The 19,789-nt window shown below is 34.6% G+C and overlaps 1 protein-coding gene across 2 annotated transcripts in view; it reads left to right on the forward strand.

Annotated features, from left to right (window-relative positions):
• Nucleotides 1-19,789, forward strand: part of wake (ankyrin repeat and fibronectin type III domain containing protein wide awake) — a 532,593-nt gene that overhangs the window by 266,063 nt on the left and 246,741 nt on the right. Inside the window, exon 2 of one of the 2 annotated variants that reach the window (XM_074139720.1) lies at nt 11,904-12,050. The exons of the other annotated variant lie outside the window; for it this stretch is intronic. Within the exon in view, the coding sequence (XP_073995821.1) occupies nt 11,993-12,050 (58 nt within the window). The 5' untranslated portion in view covers nt 11,904-11,992. The remainder of the gene's footprint in view (nt 1-11,903; nt 12,051-19,789) is intronic. 2 annotated transcript variants of the gene reach the window in all.

Here is a 19,789-nt window from a genome sequence, read left to right on the forward strand (position 1 = left end):
ATTACTAACACAATGAACACCTCCCAGTTTGATCAGTGGGAAACCTCGTCTTTTTTGTTTTTTTGTTTGTAGTTGTGAGAGTGTATTCTGTCTGAGTTTAGAGCGGAAGTGGAGGTCTATTATTAATTCTAAAGGATGACGATAGAGAGAGAGAAAGAAAGGAACCAGAGAGAAAGGAGATAACAAGACAGTATAGACAGAGAAGCTGGACGAGAAGTCTACATTTAAGAGAGCTTTAAAAGAACTAAGCCCCTGGTAAAGTCCCCGGCCCCCCCCCCCAAAAAAGGAAACTTTTTTGAAATTCAAAGCATTACTCAAGTATTATCCTGCCTCCTAAATAGTAAATTTCTTATAATTTAGGACTTTTTCCTTTATTATTTTCTTCTTAATAAAGAAATCTTTTATTGCTGGAAGTTCAGTATTGAGACCGTGTACAATTTTCCGCATCAACTTTCTACCGGAAAGATTAATTTTCAGGCATGTAAAGATATATCTCGATAGGCAATCTGATGGGCGAGTCAAGTAAATTTTTCTTATAAAAAAAAATGGAGGAATCTATTTCTTAAATAAGAACCGCACCTCCCTATTTGGAAAAAATGAAGTTGGTGCCTGTATCTCGCTTCTGGAAGCACTGAAAAAATATTACAAATTAAATTTGGATTTCTAACAACTAAGGGAACGCGTATTTTCTAGTTTTTTTTTTCTAGCTATCTTAGTTTGCGAGAAAAAGTTGTTATCCATATAGCTTGGGACATCCTGTATATTTACATGGACTGTGTGTAAAAAAAAATAGTAAATATGCCTTCGAAAATATTTTGAGAGTCATTCTAAAATATATACAACTTTAAAAATCAAGTTTGTAGCTATAGTTTTAGATAACCTTAATGGTAACCTTTTTATGACTTAAAAAAGTTTTAACCAAGTCAGGTTTTTGGACTTTATTGGCTTAAGATGGATGCTGGGTTGGGCCAAAACTTATGAGAAATGGTAGTTTTTTTTAATTTTATTTTATACTATATCTGGCTGTCAAATTCTTATTTTATCATACTTAAGATCAGTCAGTAGACTAAAAGTCATAAGGAAATAAATGATATGTGTCATTTTATTTAGATGCATTCGTTTATTGCATCCATCTACAGACCAAATCTAGGAAAAGCAATCTCATTTCCTGTCTTCCTTAAAGCTTCCAAGGCTTACAGATGGTACAAAATAAAGGAAGGAGAACAAGGAAGAGACCCTCCAGACAGATAAATGATCACCAGCGAAATATCCGACACTTAAACTAATCCAAAATCGATAAATACATTTCTTTTAATATCATTCTTAGTTTATCTCCTTCTTCACGCGCTAGTAATTTTAATGGAGGAATAAAAAGAGAATCAAACGAACAAGATTTAAAAAAATAGAATAATAAAAAATTCAAAGGGTTATCCTACTAAGTTATCAAAGAAAATTCAAATGATTTTTCATTATACGTCCTCTACTAATTGTTCAAAGAAAATTGGGCATCACCTGCTATGGACGCTAAAGACTTCCTGTTTTCTTCAATGAAAAACCTAGAATTTTCACGTAGACGATATCAATATTAAACTTTAATCTGTTCTGAACACTCACACGACTTTGTCTAAGTTCAAACTTATAAATTTTTCTTCCAACTAAGAAAGTTTCAAGTTTCCTTCATTTATTATCTCTTATAAAAGAAATCCTACCCATTTTTCCCTGTCATCAAAGTACCGTTTTCAAGAAAAAATGAGTCAAGTAAAAATTGTAAATTTATTCTAGAGTCTTGATAATATTTTTTGGTGACTGATTCATTAATCCGAAAAGCATGTAACGTTATTACCAATTTCACTAATATTTGTTTTTAATTATATTTATATTTTCAAAGCTTTCGACCAAGTCGATCTTCAGGGGTAATACTTATTTACCAGTTAAGCGCGGAATTTAATTTTAAAAACCCTCCCACAGAGTGCGAAATTAAAATCAGACAATGACGTGTACATACACCGTCAAACGCAGGGCAAAATAACCAAAAGTTTACAATAGTCGTAATAGTCACTGCAATCTCTGGGGTCATGAGATTACCAGCAGCATTCTGTGCTCTTTCAAAAATCTTGCACCGCTTCACGTACGCATTGCTCCTAGTTAACTAGAGACGCAAGAGCTTTTACAAGGAAGAAACAGAGCTTTGAACTCTGTGCAAAATGAAATCATGCTCGTACTGAGGTCTGAACCTCTATCTAAGGCAAAAAACGGCATTGCACAAGGGTTGAGAGCTTCTATTTATGTGAGGTAATTCCCAATCTCTAATGCGGAGACCAAACATGTACCAACCACTTATCATTTGGCTGGCTCCCTCCATCCCCTCTCCGTATAAAATACTTGGGAGTTCTATTGGTAAGATAAAGGAAACATCCCCACCAAATAATATTCTTATTGTATTTTATTAAAATTTCTAGAGTTTTTGTAGTTAATGGCAATTTTATATTGTTTCACAACGAATATACACGTCGCACGCACCGTAACAGAGATTTGGTTTGTCGTGTATACACGTCAAACACGCTTAACTGGTTAATAGTTATAATTTGTATTACATTCTTAACCAAATGAGGTTAACTCTCATATGTTGGCAATCACCATAAAAAGTTTAAGTAATGTCTAAGGAGGGATTGTTTAGGATTAAGTAAGTAAAGTAACTGCCTATTTTTTTCAGGCAGGCTTTACGTCCAACTACCAATTAGGTGTCATGCACGGAGGCGACTAATAAACATACTTTACTGTAAATTTCTCATATTAACCATTAAGTAGAATACAAGACCTAGACCGGGAATCGAATCCACTAATCAACAATACATCTTAGCTTTGCGGGTCTAGCCTATAACCGCCTAACATACTTCAATATAAATTTCTCATATTAACCATAAATAAAATCCAAGACCTAGACCGGGAACCGAATCCACGAACCAACAATACATCTTAGCTTTGCGGGTTCTAGCCTCTAACCGCTTGGCTAACGTGGAGCCTTTGTTTAGGATTAATTATTACGTTGGATTTCCCAACCTAGTTGTATTTCCGGTTGAGAGATTTTGACAAAATCTTTAATATGTTTTTAAACCAAACAGATTCACTAATTCGTTAAAAAAAAATCACTTTTTCGTACTCAGGGGACAATAAAAACTGTTATTTTCGGTGAAATAACAAAAGCCGAACGAACATTTTGAACATTTACCAAGACTTCCTTTATACCAAAAATTAGAGTAAGTGATAAAAAAAAACCTTACTTAACCAGTAGCGTAACCTTTTATTACACATTGGGGGCCCTTAGATGAACAATAAATAAATTTGATAGTTGAAGGACGCCTAGACCCTTCTATTTTAACTAGCACTAAATAAGAGCCCATATAAAAAGGAAAAATACACTACATTACTTAAGTAACATAAACTAATCCAAAGTTCAAATGGTACATATATGTGTGACCTAAATAAATAGGTAAATATTTAAACAGTGTACATATTTGTTGAGTAATTACTCTACGTGGAATTTTAATTACTTTTTAATATTAATTTAATTGGCCGGTTTTTGTTACTTTAATTAAAAAAAAATTGCCATAATTAAGAAACATTTTGTCCAAAAAAATAAATAATAATAATAAATGACTCCTAGTCATTAAAAACGCTAGATAGAATGCAAGTTCAGTGTTCACCGAGTGGCTAACTTTCAAAAGACTTAACCTTGGACAAAATTGACTGAAATCACACGGCCTTTAAGATAGTATTATGTTTCAGATATGAAACATAGTACCTAGACAAGGAGGTACCTAAATGAAACTTCACGTGATAGTTTTAAGGGAAATTGTTTCGAAACTCGTAATTTGGGGGGTAAAAAAAACTATACCGTGATCGTCGAGAATGTATAAGAGGAAGTCTTGGGAGTGGTCAAACCATGTCCGATTGCACTATATGGGCACTTTACAGAATATATAGTTGCATTTAAATACCAGAGCAGATTGCATTTAAACAGAATTATTGCATTCAGATTGTAATCAGACTTAACAAAATAATGTTACTGCATTAAAATGTAGAGTAAGTGGATTAAAAAGTAAAATTAAAGATCATAGTTCAAATTGCTTTTTAATGTACTTTACATTAAAAAGCTAAGTACCAACTGGTCTGTTGTAAATTACTGTCACTTTGTCCAGACTATGGTCACTTAGAAATAAATCACATGAAACGAGTATCTGGAAACGAGTATTCTACTTAATAAGGTTAAAAAAAATGAAAATGGGGGCCTACTTAATCAATTTTTGCTATTTCTCGCTGCTAGGGGGCAGCACTGAAGTTGGGAAACACATTGCCAGTAAATTGGTAGCATATTTTAGGATTAGTTTAGGTTATATATTATTTGACTACAGTTAGTTTAATAAACATTTAAGTTTGATTAATTCTTAAATTAAGGAAAGATAAAATAAAGTAATTACTGCTATTTCATATGAGCTTCACGTCCAATTACCAAAATAAGTGTCGCGGACGGAGGCGACTTACAAACATAATTTACTATAAATTTGTCATATTAACCATTAAATAAAATACAAGACCTAGAACAGGGCAATTGAATCCACTAACCAACAATACATCTTAGCTTTGCGGGTTTAGTCTATAACAGACAGACTTTATTTTAAATTTCTCATTTTAACCATTAAATAATACAAAGATTTAGACAGGGGAATGGAATCCACTAACCAACAATACATCTTAGCTTTGCGGGTCTAGCCTATAACCGCCTAACATACTTTACTATAAATTTCCCATATTAACCATTAAATAAAATCAAAGGCCTAGACCGGGGAATCGAATCCACTAACCAACAACACATCTTAGCTTTGCGGGTTTAGCCTATAACCGCTCGGCGCCTTAATTAAAGAAAGGTTTAGGTAAGTTGATCACCAGATATCTCTAAAAATTATATTATCAGCAAAACATTAAAATGATCGTCTTAGTAAATATAAGGGAAATAATTAGCTCAATGGTTAGCTTACTGGATTCCCACTTTCGTAACCATCTTGCATGACACTTTGCCGAAAATTAAAAAAAGTACATTAAAAAATTATATTTATTTCATTAATATTATTTTAAATTAAAATTTCAAGATCACCAAAATGAGGCTGATATTTCTCTCCTAGCAACAAACAATACTGAATAGGTTAACAAACCAACTAAAAATCATCCAGATTCAAAACAAAAGTTTAAACTGAAAATCAATAGATTCAGCCAAGCAAAAAATTCAGTTCGTTTGACAATTTTGTTTTCTCCCAATGTCATTTACTTTTTTGTTGAATTACCATTTTTTGATTAACAAATAGGTTTCCTTACGCTTCGCTTAAATATCAGGATTTTTATAGGCTGCAGTATTTTAGGCTTATATAATATATTGGGGCTTAGAATATTTTTTAAATTCTAGGCGTACGTTGTGAAGAGCTCGCATCTCTCTCTCTCTGGTTAAAGTATTTGAAACAATCAAAGTTTTTTTTTTTTTCAAGCTCCTCTCATATTCTACTGATCCTAGTATTGTTTCAAAACTTTCAATACGCCACAATGAAAAACCAACGCACGCGCTAAATCTTCCAATAAACTCCACTGCGTACAAGGGTCTGGATACTTTGAAAGCATGCTCCGTTCATCTACTCGTATCAGTTTTATTTGAAAATATTTTCCCGGAAAACATTATTTAAGTGGCATATTCTTGTGAAAAATCTTATGCTTCTCTCTAAAGTGCCGCTTTAGTAGATTTTATGTTACTAACATCTCTGTAATAATTATTATTTAAATCTAATATGCAATAAGCAACATTTTCGTAATAAATTAAAGCTTATTTTTTCAGCCGGGGCTTAACGTCCAGCTACCAAATTAGGTGTGAACGGAGGTGACAAGCAAACATACTTTATTGTAAATTTCTCTTATTAACCACTAAATAAAATACAAGACCTAGACCGGGAGAATCGAATCCACTAACCAACAATACATCTTTGCTTTGCGGGTCTAGCCTATAGCCGCCTAACAAACTTTACTATTTTCTCATATTAACCATTAAATAAACTCCAAGACCTAGACCCGGGGAATGGAATCCACTAACCAACAATACATCTTAGCTTTGCGGGTCTAGCCTATAACCGCCTGACATACTTTACTATAAATTTCTCATATTAACCATTAAATAAAATGCAAGACCTAAACGGGGAATGGAATCCACTAACCAACAATACATCTTAGCTTTGCGGGTCGGCTGTCATGGCGCCTTCCATTCATTAAGTAAGAAAAATATTCGAAATGAGTCCGATTAACAAAATTAATTTTTTTCGAAAATTCAGGGTTTAAATCTAAAAACTTGGGAGTTTTTATTAATGTGAAAGTCGGGAGAGCAGATTTTGGACTTTTATGTCCCTGTTTGCTATCCCATAAAATTACTGATAAATGTCCTACATAAAGTATAATGTTGTACTTATTTATTATAAAAATAAAAAAATGACCTTCGGTGATTCATAGAGGTCTAGTGGGTGTTAACCCAGTCATATAATATGGAATACATTAGTGCTATCTTATATATGTATATGTATATTAAAGTACATGTTTCGATGTATTTACAATACGCGAACAATGCAATGATGTATTTATAATTTATACTATAATATGCGCATACATTATAATATCAATATATTGTATATTCTACAATTATTTGTAACGAGACATTTTTGTAAACAAAATTCTCCCTTCTTAGGCCTCTTTTACTCCAATAGGTTTTTTTTTTTGAACCTAAAAAGGTTCTGTGTTGCAGCTGGAAACTTTTCCAACTTTTTCAAAAGAAGCTTTGTGTGCTTTGTGTGAAACGTGACTCGAAAGTTACTATCCGTAGTAGCTTTTGCTCCATTAGTACTTTTTTCCGTTCCGGATGTGATAAAAACCGGTTCCTGACAGGAACGCGCACGCTTTCTTACCATCTCCTTACTCCTAGTACCAGAGAGAGAAGCTGTAGTGTGCATCGTATAGATTTTTCTATTTTAAGTTGTGGACGGAAATATCCGGTAAAATGCTTTTGTGTTAGTTTGAATTTTTTCCTGTCGAAACTTGCAAACGCCAGCGAGATATATTAACGGATATCTCATAATTTATATCAAAACTTATTACTTAGCTACCAATAATTTCAGCTAATGCTTTATCAACATGGTGGAAAGTAAACATTTCACAAATATAACTAAAACTAACAAAACTAATTATCACGTAAATTGATTAACAATTACATTAATTGAAATTAATTACACATAATGTTTTTTTAAGAATGACAAAAAAAAAATTTCACATAACTAACTCTAGTACCGACAAACTTTAGATCGTTTATATTTCAGGCCAATAAAACGCAATACACTGCAATGTACGAGGACGCGCATTTTGTCGCTGAAATGAAGTGAAGGATATTACGTTTATGGTGACTTGATTAATTGAATTTCGATTCTTGCCCGTGACATTTAGAAGGCTAGTCTAGAAAGTTGGGCTTGTCCTGCGACTAACTACACTCGTGCAATATCCTGTTGTTGTTTTTCACAGTCGATTTTTCGGCAAGATAGACGCGTTACCCTGGTATCGGCTTTCCACCTGTTCGAGGAATTTCGCAATTGTAGTGTTATAGAATTGGGAAATACGGAAAACTGGCTGTGCAGGACTTAAAGGGTTAAAGCCAGGTACGGCTCAGAACAATAGAAGCTGCCCCAAGCATCAGAAGTATTTAAAGAAGCCAGACCACCGCTTGGGGCACTCAAATCGCATTCAGGGCATTGCATTTACTCACTGAGGATTCATTCTTCACGACGGTACTCTACTCGTCATTCAGTTAAGCCAATTCTTTTAGTAGGGCTATGGCCAGGTAGACCAAGAACATTAGAAGCTGCCCAAAGCAATCAGAGTGTATAAGGACGCCAGGCCACCGCTCGGGACACTCAGTCGCATTCAGGGCATTGCATTCACTCACTGAGGATTCATTCTTACTCTCTCTTCATGACGTCACTCTACTCCTCATCCAGTTTAGGCCAATCCTTTTAGAAATAGCTCATTTTATCTTTAATTCTATTTCACTCCTCCAGCACTTTCCGAACAAATCACAGTATTCCGCTCTGTTCTAATTAAGTCTCCTTTTCGTGTCTATTCTCATCGACATCGACATCAATCTCATCTACAGCTAACTACACGATTCTGCCAGAATTAAAAACTGCAAAGCCTTTGAGTTTTTTGAGTATATCTATTGAGTCAACGTAGAATAAAAATTCTGAACTTTTTTTGAAAGAATATTCAATTGTATTAATATTATGTGAGGGACGAAACTGTTCATTTCACTGAAATGGAATTTCAGAAAAAAACCAACACTCGTTTTTCTCTCTTTTCTTATTAGAATTTTCCAGAACAAACGTTTGAAATTTAAGCTAGGTAACTAACTACAACTAGTTTTCCCCCGTTTAAAGAAAATGACTGGAATTGTTTTCTAGATAATGCTCAATATCAATTGAAAGTCGACTGACTCAAGTTGCCTGAACCGATTAGAAGGTTATTGGCAAGTCAAATGGCCAGTACTAAATATCAAAGTTGCTTAAATACATTTCAGAGAATCCTTACTTATAGACAGACAGACAGACCAAACTTGTAAAAACCAGTTTTTTCGTCCTAATCGCTGAAAAATGGTGAATACGCATACCACGAAATACGTCAAAACAATAATACCATCTCTTTCCAAAAGTCCTAGAAAGTAATTAAATAGATAATCCCTTAAGAAGGATGTACAATTTCGAAAGAGAAGATCAACAGACTCATAGGCTTTCTGTAAGTATAGCAGGCGGTATCAAGTAATACTTGAGTTTAAGCCAATCAGGCCTGAAAACGACCTGAGCTCACTGGAAGTTAATGATGTCATTTCTACACATTTTCTCCGTACTGTATTGTGTGGCTCCCCCAAGCCGTTCCTTGCACTACCCATCAAGGCTTCCCAAGTTAATAAACTGACGTCAAGTTCCAATCTATTTCCGTTATACCATCGCTTCTTCGGCTTCTATTTCTTTTTTCTTACTTCTACTACATTATTTATCGTTCTGCTCTTAACCATTTTTTGATTGATTGTATCTATAAGCTATTTTTATTTTTTATTTTTTTAACGTTTCACTACTTAAAAATCTGATTCGAATAACTCGAAAGACAATCTCTTACACTTTGTTTTATGTTACTATAAAGATGGATTAAACGCCAGTAAAGTAATACCTATTTTTCATGCTTGCTTTAAGTCCAACTCCCGAATTAGGTATCGCGAACGGAGGCGACTAGCAAACATACTTTACTATAAATTTTTCATATTAACCATTAAATAAAATCAAAGGCCTAGACAGGGGGGAATTGAATCCACTAATCAACAATACATCTTAGCTTTGCAGGTCTAGCCTGTTAACCGCCTAACATACTTTACTATAAATTTCTCATATTAACCATTAAATAGAATACAAGACCTAGACCGGGAACCGAATCCACTAACCAACAATACATCTTAGCTTTGTCACTTAACCGCCTAACTTTACTATAAATTTCTCATATTAACCATTAAATAAAATACAAGACTTAGACTAGTATCGCAATACATCTCAGTTTTGCGGGTCTAGCCTCTAACCGCTCTGCTACCTTGACAGCTGGATTAAATCTTTTTGAGAGTGTAGGAAAATTCCAAAACCTGAAAATACCACATTACTGACTAGGTATTTTATATTTTTGTCAGTTTTCTTTTTTCCAGACATGCCCATTACGATTTTCCTTTTACTTGAATGTCAGATCAAAAGATTTTATTTGACCAGTTTTTTTTTTTTCCAGAGAAAATGTCCCGTATAAGTCACCCCCCACCCCGCGAATTATTTTTGGAGTAAGTGGTGTAATAGTTTTTTTTCTCAGAGATGACCCACAGCCAGGAAGTGACGTCATGTATTTAAGGATAATTCTTCTTAAGAACAAAAAAATTGTACATATTTAAGGGGAAGTTTTCTCTTGTTATATTTTCTTGAGTGGAATACTTTTTCACTCTAGTGATTCTCTTGTCTTTTAGCCATGCATATTCTGGTAACATTATCTCTCTAGAGAGATCTCACATCGTTCAGTTCTTACTGTTACATGTAAAAGCTTCTCAAGAAGAGAGCGATACTTAAGTAGATATTTATATCGTTGTACTCTAACATTCAGCTAAGGGTATAAAAGTTGGAAAAGTTGATTTTACTTCCCCATAGAGTTATTGGAGGTTCGGAGGGGTAAAATTTCTGTCCCACGGGACTTTTCCCCGTTCTAATCTTCACTAAACATTTGTATCCGGCATTTTTTTCTACCATTTATTTTCCGCCCACAATCTGCCGAAAACGTTATCAGTGAATCTGATATAAGAAATTCTGGATCAACTGGAGGAGAGAAGCTGCTGCATAATGGCAACACTCTCGCTGGAGTTTGTCACTTTACAGTAATCATGGAGTCCTGGAAGCAACGTAGAGGCAAGATGTCTGCACTGCAGGGTTTGTAGAGTCAAGGAATATACGCTATTTGGATTTTGATGTTCCAGTTACTGATGTAAGATCATAAGATCATTGTGGAAGGGGTAGCCTTAAAGATGGAGCATCTGTTATCTGGCCAAGTCTTTTTGATATTGAATTTGAAAGTTTGGTTAAACCACACAGTCTAAGATTTGGTTTAAATTTGTTTCTATTAAATATAGTGTGTGAAACAATGATCTAAACAGTTCACACCTGGGATTGTTTATTCCTTTAATACTATAAATAGTTGGATAAATAATTACATGCTACGCTGCACAGGTGATCTTAGTTGGAAATGATTTAATTGTAACTTGTCTGCGATAACTTTTCCTTCTAATACGTATTTAGACACCAATTATTTCACTTGATTTTATTCTCTCGACAGTAAACTAATTTCCCACATTAATAAAAGCCTGGAAAATTGTAACTTAATTGTACATTTTATCCTGTTTTATTGTTAAAATATTGATTTTATTTTTGTTTATTTTTTTGTAACAGTGTTTCTTTGGATTTTATCGTACTAATAGAGGAAGTGACGTAATCGTATATCTCTTATGATTAAATTTTCATCATCGCGAAATATTTTCCAAACAATTTCATATACTTCATTGCCTTTAACTTAGCACGCATCCGTCGACTTTAAGCGCGACGTTTGTAGTACAAGATGGTAACATGAGTGAAGTTGAAAAATCTCTTCACCAAACTCGATTAAATCTTCGAGGTAATTTTTTCAACTTGTACATCAATTAAAACGTTTACCAACTTTAATGTGAATAGATTGATGATCCTGTAAAGGCCAATCGATTGTCGACTGAAATTAGCCAGCATTGTTAACCGTTTGGTTGGATAGAGCCTGCAAGATATTGTAATGTAATCATTTTCCAATTAAGTGGGATTTACTTAATTGATACTAGATCCGTGTATAATTAAATGTGATTACGTAAAGCATGGAGCTAAAATAATTTTAAGTTTTTATTATACTTTATTTTTAACTATTATTTTATTATTTTTTATAACACTAATTGTTACATTTATTGTAACAATAATGTTTTTATTAAATTAGTAAAACCTCGCTTCTAGTTTGGGTAACCAAAATGAGATGAAGTTTTGAAATTAAATATGTTAGTAAAATATCAAACTTGAAGCAAAATCGGTTAACTTTTATTACATGAATTAGATTTACAGGAAGTCGTGTGATGTTAACAGCTGATTTTATAATTATTTTTATTTTTTATATATTTATTTTGTTTTCTTTTATTTCATTTTTTTTCTTTTTGTGAAAGTTTTCCATTTTCCACTCTTTTTTTTTTTTAGAGCTGCTGCGGCGGTTTGATGTTTACTTAGTTAAAATAAAATTTTCTTGGGAAATCAGGGCCGTACGGGATCACTAGAGGTTAGAAGGTATGATTTGCTACATGCCCAGGATTCAAGTGATTGAAAAACTAGGACTTAAGTCTGAAGGTAAGTGATAGAATTTTTTTTTTTTTAATTTTTTTAAAGTGAAAATTGAGGAAAATTTATGTATTTTTCTCTTTTTTAAATAATTTTTTTAGATTTAACGAACAATCTAAAACATCTATGTGCTTAAATCTATAGCAGAGCTAGCAATGAAATATGAATGTATTTAAAAGTTATAGCCGATTAGAATGAATGCAAGAAAATGATTAGAGAAGGATTACGGTGATTTTAATTTCGGTTAAGCTATAAGGATGGCAGGAATATAGAGTACTGATCCATCCATTAGCTGTAGTTTATGTAAATAGTTGTATATAATAGAGGGATGAATGAGTGAAGCGAATGTATTTATAAGTAAGAATGGAGAGTGAGTGATATTCTAGTGATAAGCACCTAGACGATGCTGGCTGTATGGCGGAAGCCAATGCCAAAAAAAGGCCAAAAAAATTAAAATTTATTTCATGGTTTAATCTAAAACATAAGTGGTCTTGGGATGTATTTTGTAAGAGATTTAAAAGCTACTTGTGTAAAGGCCTGCATGGCTACTCTATCAGGTGATTGAATGGTCAGCCCTTTTTTTGGAGCGGCCTTCTTGAAACGGTTTTATGTTTAAGATATTTGAATCTATTTTGAAATAAGTTGAGGTAGTATCTTTAATTTTGTGTACACGAGGTGTGGCAATTAAATAACATTGACTGATGCTGCTACAGAAGAACTATGCATGCGCCAAATCCTAACGACCGCGACAGCTGTGCAGCGTAAAGACTTCTCTTTCAATTGTGCAGTGTCTCACGTGTTTTGTAGAGAAATCTGTCTGACCGGAACCGTCGTTTCTGTACTAGAGGTGTTAGTTTCGTTTTGCCGAAAACATGACATACTACACATGTAGTAGAGCAACGAATTGTCGTGAAATTTCACATGAAACTGGGTAAAACCGCTACTGAAACTTATCTTTTTAATTAAAATAAGTTTATGGCGTTGAATGATGAATCACGTGCGCAAGTTTTTGAGAGGTTCAAGCGTTTCCAAGACGGCCGAGAAGACGTCGGAGATGATGACCGCCTGGGTCGCCCTTCCACATCCAAAACGGATGAAAATATCGATTATAATTATTCAACATTACTAGGGCGCCACGGTATCCGAGCGGTTAGAGGCGAGACCTGCGAAGCTAATATGTATTGTGGTACAGGGTTCGATTCCCGGTCTTAGGCCTTGGATTTTGTTTAATGGTTAATAAAAGGAATTAACAGTAAAGTATGTTTGCTAGTCGCCTCCGTCCACGACACCTAATTGGTAGTTGGAAATTAAGCCCCGCCTGAAAAAATAGGCGATTACTTTACTTTAATCAACATTACAACCGTGAGGTGCTTGCTCAACTCCGTGAAAGAGTAAGGAAAAAACAAACGACCCGATTTGTGGAAGAACGGGGTTCTCCATCAAGACAACGCGCCGGCTCACACTGCATTGTCTGTCGCAAGACGTCTCTAGCCAAGTACAACATCCCAGTTTATAAGGCCATCCGCCTTATTCGCCTCACCAGACCCCATACGACTTTTATCTGTTCCCCAAAGTCAAATCTACATTAAAAGGAACACGATTTTGAGTCCTTTGAAGCTGTGAAAGAAAAAGCGGGGCACGCGTCATGCAGCAGCTCACAGAAAAAGACTTCCAGCACTGTTTCAAAACAATGGTATATTCGCATGGAGAGTTGTAGGGATAGGGGAGGGGTGTATATTGAAGGTGGTAATAACTAAATATGTATAAATTTAAAATAAAATGTTTTATAGTAATAGTCTCGTTATTTAATAGCCACACCTCGTATAATCGAATATATTTGAAATTGTGGTTAGATCCGGCGCCTTATTGGGTAATATCATAGATTTTGTCCGTCGTTGCGTGCACGTTTATTGCATCCCGGATCGGAATGCACTGGGATAATAATAACAAATGAAAATCCCAACTTAGAAGAGAAAAGTCTAAACGGAAGTTACCTCTTTACTAAATTAATGATTAAGTGCCATTTTAAGTTGAAATAAAATTTCCTTGCGTCAACAGCGGAAAGAAAAAGTAGTGAATATTCAAAATTTTGGAATTTACTTCCTTCCTGTTTAAGTCATAGCCTTTGTCAGTGACGTCAGTTCAGTTGTTGTTAAAACAGGGATAAACCTGTCGTATGTACGGCTGGTTACCTAAACAAAGGCTAATTCCTTGATCGCCACAGGAGGCAATATTATCAACTTACGTCATCCATAGTTGCTTTCTAACTTGTTTACTCTATTAAAGGATATCTACCTAACCCCCCTCCCAAACCCTTTTGTATATACATATATTCTAAATAATGAACCCCATGTGGTTTTCACTTTATCTCCTGTGTCGCCCTAAATAATATGTTGCATTCTGGCTCGGGGAAAGGTCAACGAACTCCCTTTCCTGTGGGCCACTTTAAGAAGGGCCCGGGCCCGTTAATTAAACAAATAATAGAGGATATCCCTTACCTCTAATCATTCTGTGCTTACTATTGAAAGATCGTTTCAAAATTATGGAACAGTAATTCTACCGGAAGTACAATGTTTTTGAACACGATAAAATTCGTTGGGGACACTCACAAGACTTGCTCTTACTACGGATTCTCGTGTTATTGAGACTTTACAGGAAAGCATTTTAACACGCCACGAAATTCGCCTAGAAAAAAAAATTTCTCATCCGTCTTAGCTTAGGATATTGATTGCTTCCCTAACCCGTTTTTGGGCTTTTCAACCATAATCTAGATTAATCTAGATTGTTGCAGAGAATTTGACTTCAGCTCTACTTCCGTCTCGGCTGCAATTAAAGCTCTGGCCTCTCCTAGTAAGAACCAAATCTCGGTCAATTCTTGTCATTGTTGCTCTCAATTTGTTGGGAGCTCTGAATACTGTTTCGGTTGCTTGGTTCCCTGGTCATGCTGGGATTCCGGGTAACGAACTTGCTGATGAAACAGCAAAGGAAGGAGCTGCGTTGATAACAATGACTCCTCAGCCCCATTATCCCTGTATCCCTATCGATGTTGTAGAACAGAGGTGGAGCAGTGGATTTTGAAGGAACATTGGAAAAGGTGGAGATCCCCCGAGCTGACGGCCGCTAGGCTAAGGAAATCCTTGGCCTGTCAAAAACGGATATAGTCGGTTTTAGCAGGTCCCCGGGATCCGCCAGTTGGTTCAGGTTTTGTTGAGTGGACATGCGAATTTAGGGTACCATCTTTTCAAAAGCAGCCTTATCCAGTCGCGGCCAAATTGTGCTGGATATAGTGAGTCCCCAATGAGACTGTGCGACACTTTGTAGAGGTGTGCTCCGTTTATTCTAAAACTAGGATTCCTCGTCTTCGGGGAGGTTAAATGTGTTTCCCTACCGGAGATTGTGGCATCTGGTAATCTTTACGAGAACTTTCTAGGTTTATTCAGTGCACTGGGCGATTGAGTCGCCATGCTCCCTAGTGTCCTTTTGCTACTTTATTAGTTTATTGCATTGGCATCTGGCAACTTTTAGCCGGATTAATTGTTTTAAAGCCCCGGTATCTCTCATGAGATGATGGGTGGGCGGGGAACAATGGACATTTTGGATTGTCTGCATTCCTTCCCCTCTCTGGTGAAGCCGCCCGTCTAAAGGAATCTTAATCTTACTTCCGTCTCGCAGTCATACTTATTTGACTGAGTGAGTTGAAAATACGTATGAGACAAATTTCTGACTTATTTTATTTTAAAATTTACATTCATAATTTTCATAAATGAAGTTGAAGTATGGTGCGACATAAGTAAAGCAGAAATCTCTACACGAAACTCATTAGCCTACCTTTGATGATCGATTGAAAGTTCGAAATTTGTCAGGAATCGAATAAACATGCACCGCTACGACGAATAAAATCAAAGATATTATCCAGCACTGCTGGAAGTTAATCGCATTTTTAACAGTTAAAACAGGAAGTTAAGAGAAAATTTTGTATTATTGCCAGAATTTTTAACGTTTTTGTAATTAGCCGGAAGCAAAAACTTGTACAAAATAGGCACTAGTTTTTTTCTGAATCATTTTTAAAAAATTCATTTCATCGTTTTTTGTTTCGTTTTACTGGTCGTCTTCCTTTTACGTCGTCACCGTAAACAGAATCTGTAAACTTACAAGTTTAATAATAATACTAATTAAAAAAAATAATAAATTCTTTATTACACTATAAATGAAACCGGAAAATAGTCTAAATAAAGTTCGAAACCAGATTTTTCCTCGCCTCTTATAACTACTACCTTAAAATGAACATAATTGACTACTTGGAGTGAAAATAATTTTCTTACTCATCAAGAATTTTCCTGCCCATTAAAAAGTTCAAGCGGAAAAGGTTATTAAAAACTTTTCTCGCTTCCTTTTACTGCCATTATTATTATTTATTTTTATTTAAATTTCCAATTATTATTTTCACAAGTGGAAAAATTTTTTTTTTCTTGGTATTTGTTCTGTTAATTTTATTTTGTTCTCTCACCAGGTTTTTCCCGGTTACCTGTGAGAAAATAATATTGAATAATTTTTCTAAGGTAGGAGAAAAACCGTGTATTTAGCATTTTAGTTTCATTTATACTGTAATTAAGTAAAATTGCAGTTTTTCTTACAGGTCTGGAAGACTTTTTTTCTTTTTTGAGAAACATTTTCTGGACCCTTTAAGGGTGTCATCTAATGCCCTCCCTAAGATCTGAATGACCTCACTAAACATCACTCTGATTCGGGGGGGGGGCTACAATAGCTCTAAATGTAGTTCACCATTCAGAAACCCCCCCGCGCTTTAAGCAGGACAGACGAATGGATTAATATCCATTCACTGCCTGAAGGCAACCATTTCAAAAACAGAACTAAATCAGTTAAATCCATGGACTTAACTAATCCCAGCTTCTGATCCTTACAGCGATTCTTTGATAATAAAGTAACAAAGCTTATAATTATATTATAAAGTCTAATTTATTACGCTTATTTATTTATTTTTTAATACGAAAAATATTAAAAACTTATGATTAAAGTAATATATTTGTATATTTTTTGTAATAAAAAGCACAATCTTTAAAACTAACCTTCAGTATTAAATTATAGTCTTTGCAATAAATTGGAGCAGACGATTATCGATCTTTATATATTATCGACATAATTGAACTTTTCCTTTAGGGCATATTTCAATTTTTTTTTTTTCACAAAAAAACTGAAGTTGATGAGTGAATCGTTAGGAAATTATTTTTACCGTTTTTTTTTCTCACATTGCCAAATCGTTAACGTTTTGTAACTAACCGGAAATAATACTCGTATTTTACTAAAATAGATACTAGGTTATAGAATAATAGTTGCCCAGTTTATATTCTCTTATTTAACTCCAAAATTAAAAATATTGGTGAACAATAACGACAGAAAATGAAGAAAATATGTACAAACACACGAAATATTAAATAATTTTTCAATTTTTCTATTTTTTTTGAAACTGTTTACTTATTATTCGTGTGTTCGAGACGAGATATAAGATCCGCCCGCAGGAAACCCACCGTTGCAAAGATGGGCACTGATTTTTTTTTTTTTTTTTTATTTTTTATTAGAATTTTACAACTGCACAAATATATATGCAACAAGTAAATGTGCTAAATAAGTATAGATTGTCGTGAATGACAGTCACCCAGTGGTGACCATCGTTAGCTCCTCAGGTGATCTCGGGGCCAGCGACGCCTGAGCCGTCGTACGGGGTTTCCGGGAAGTGATTGGGATGAAAGGAGTTGTGCGAGTGGGTTGGGATGGGATCTGAGGAGTTTATGGAATTTAGTGTAGCGGGATTTAGCGAGGTTGGTTACAAATGGAATATTGAGGTCGGTATGAAGGGTGAGGTTTGACACATAGAAAGGAGCGTTCGTAATACGGCGGAGGATTTTAGACTGAAGGATTTGTATGCGGTTAAGGTTGGATTTTTTGGCAGCGCCATAGAGTTCCAGTCCGTAAGTCCATATTGGCATGAGGAGAGAGATGTATAGTCTTCTTTTGTTTCGTAAAGTAATTTTCGATCGTTTGTCAAGTAGTCTGGCGAGAAGTCGATATCTGGTGTTGAGGTCTTTTCTTTTTAGTCGAGTATGAGGATTCCAAGTAAGTCTTTTGTCGAGAAATAGTCCGAGGTATCTCACGTGATCTGCAGGTGGTATAGGGGTGTTATACATATAAACAGGAGGAGGGATTTTGCGGTTAAGTGTGAAGACTATGTTTTTGGATTTAGAGGGATTTATTTTAATTCTCCAGTCGGTTAACCATGTTTCTATGGAATTGAGATGGGTTTGAAGTGTACGGGTAGTGAAGACAGGATCAGTACCAGAGGATAGAATTGCCGTATCATCGGCAAAGGTGTACAAGGAAGTAGAAGGATGAGTTGGTAGGTCAGCCGTGTAAATGGTGTAGAGGAATGGGGCGAGGATGCTTCCTTGTGGAACACCAGCAAGGATAGGATAAAGGGCACTGATTAAAAGTACAATTTAATCATAAATTTAATTAATTTAAAATTTTAATCAGAATCCAATCGACGAAATTAATTAATTCAATCGACTAATTTTGGCTGATTAATTTTTTTTTTAAATTTTAATCAGAATCCAATCGACGAAATTAATTAATTCAATCGACTAATTTTGGCTGATTAATTTTTTTTTTAAATTTTAATCAGAATCCAATCGACGAAATTAATTAATTCAATCGACTAATTTTGGCTGATTAATTTTTTTTTTAAATTTTAATCGTGATTAAAATTAAATTTTGGTTTGAATACAATTGGAATTTTAAATGATTAAAATGTTTGCCTACTCTCTGCTACAAATGTAACTAACGACATGGATCGCTCTTCTACGTCACCATCTAGATCAAAAGAGCCACCCCCTGAGAGCCCCAAGATTTGGTCTCTTGCATCCACCCCCTCCCTCCTACCTGAAACCACTTCCGTTTCCCTCTTCTCTTTCAAGCTCTTCTCTCTCACAGAGAATTTCCCAGTTCCTCTCCCTTTCCTCTTAATTAAGACAGTTTTAAAAGGAAAAGCTCAATCAACAGGTGTCTATCATTTCTTTATAAAGACTGCTTCAGTTAAAAACTTATTAAATTTTTCCAGTTAGATAACTTTTATCCTGGAATTTTCCAATAATTTAACAATTTCTTCAGTTTTTATGGCTCAATATCATTTAGTCGACTAATTTTGATAATAAGTAAGGAGATCTTAACAAAAACTTATAGCTTAAAATAGTTACGTAATTTAGGGTTGATTAAAAGCAAAAAAGTTACACAGATCAGAAACAGATCAACATTTCATTAATACTTCGTTGATATCAATTAAGTAATTTTACTGCTATAAATTTTCATTAATATTTTTTAGAATTTATTTGATGTCACAAACATTTTCGCTGGCCATCTTCATTCGTAACAACTCTTTGGTTATAATAATGATAAACTGTATATTACAATCCTTTTAAATAAATAGGTACTTTATTTTAACTCTATTCCATATTATTCTTCTGATTTATCTTTATTATGCCCTTTATTCTGAGTAATCTCATATACATGCACATTAAAATAGAAAAAAGACAAAGTTATAGTTGGTTATTGTCGAAATTTGAATCTTCGATTCGTCTTACAGATGAATTCGAGGGCACAAATCAAACACTGACGAATACCGATTGAGTCCTGAACAACCAATTGTATTATGAATTGAAAGCTATGAGTCTTTGTGA

Source organism: Rhodnius prolixus, unplaced genomic scaffold, assembly GCF_049639745.1.
Source record: "Rhodnius prolixus isolate KJV_2025 unplaced genomic scaffold, Rpr scaffold_6, whole genome shotgun sequence".
NCBI classification, from domain to species: Eukaryota; Metazoa; Arthropoda; class Insecta; order Hemiptera; family Reduviidae; genus Rhodnius; species Rhodnius prolixus.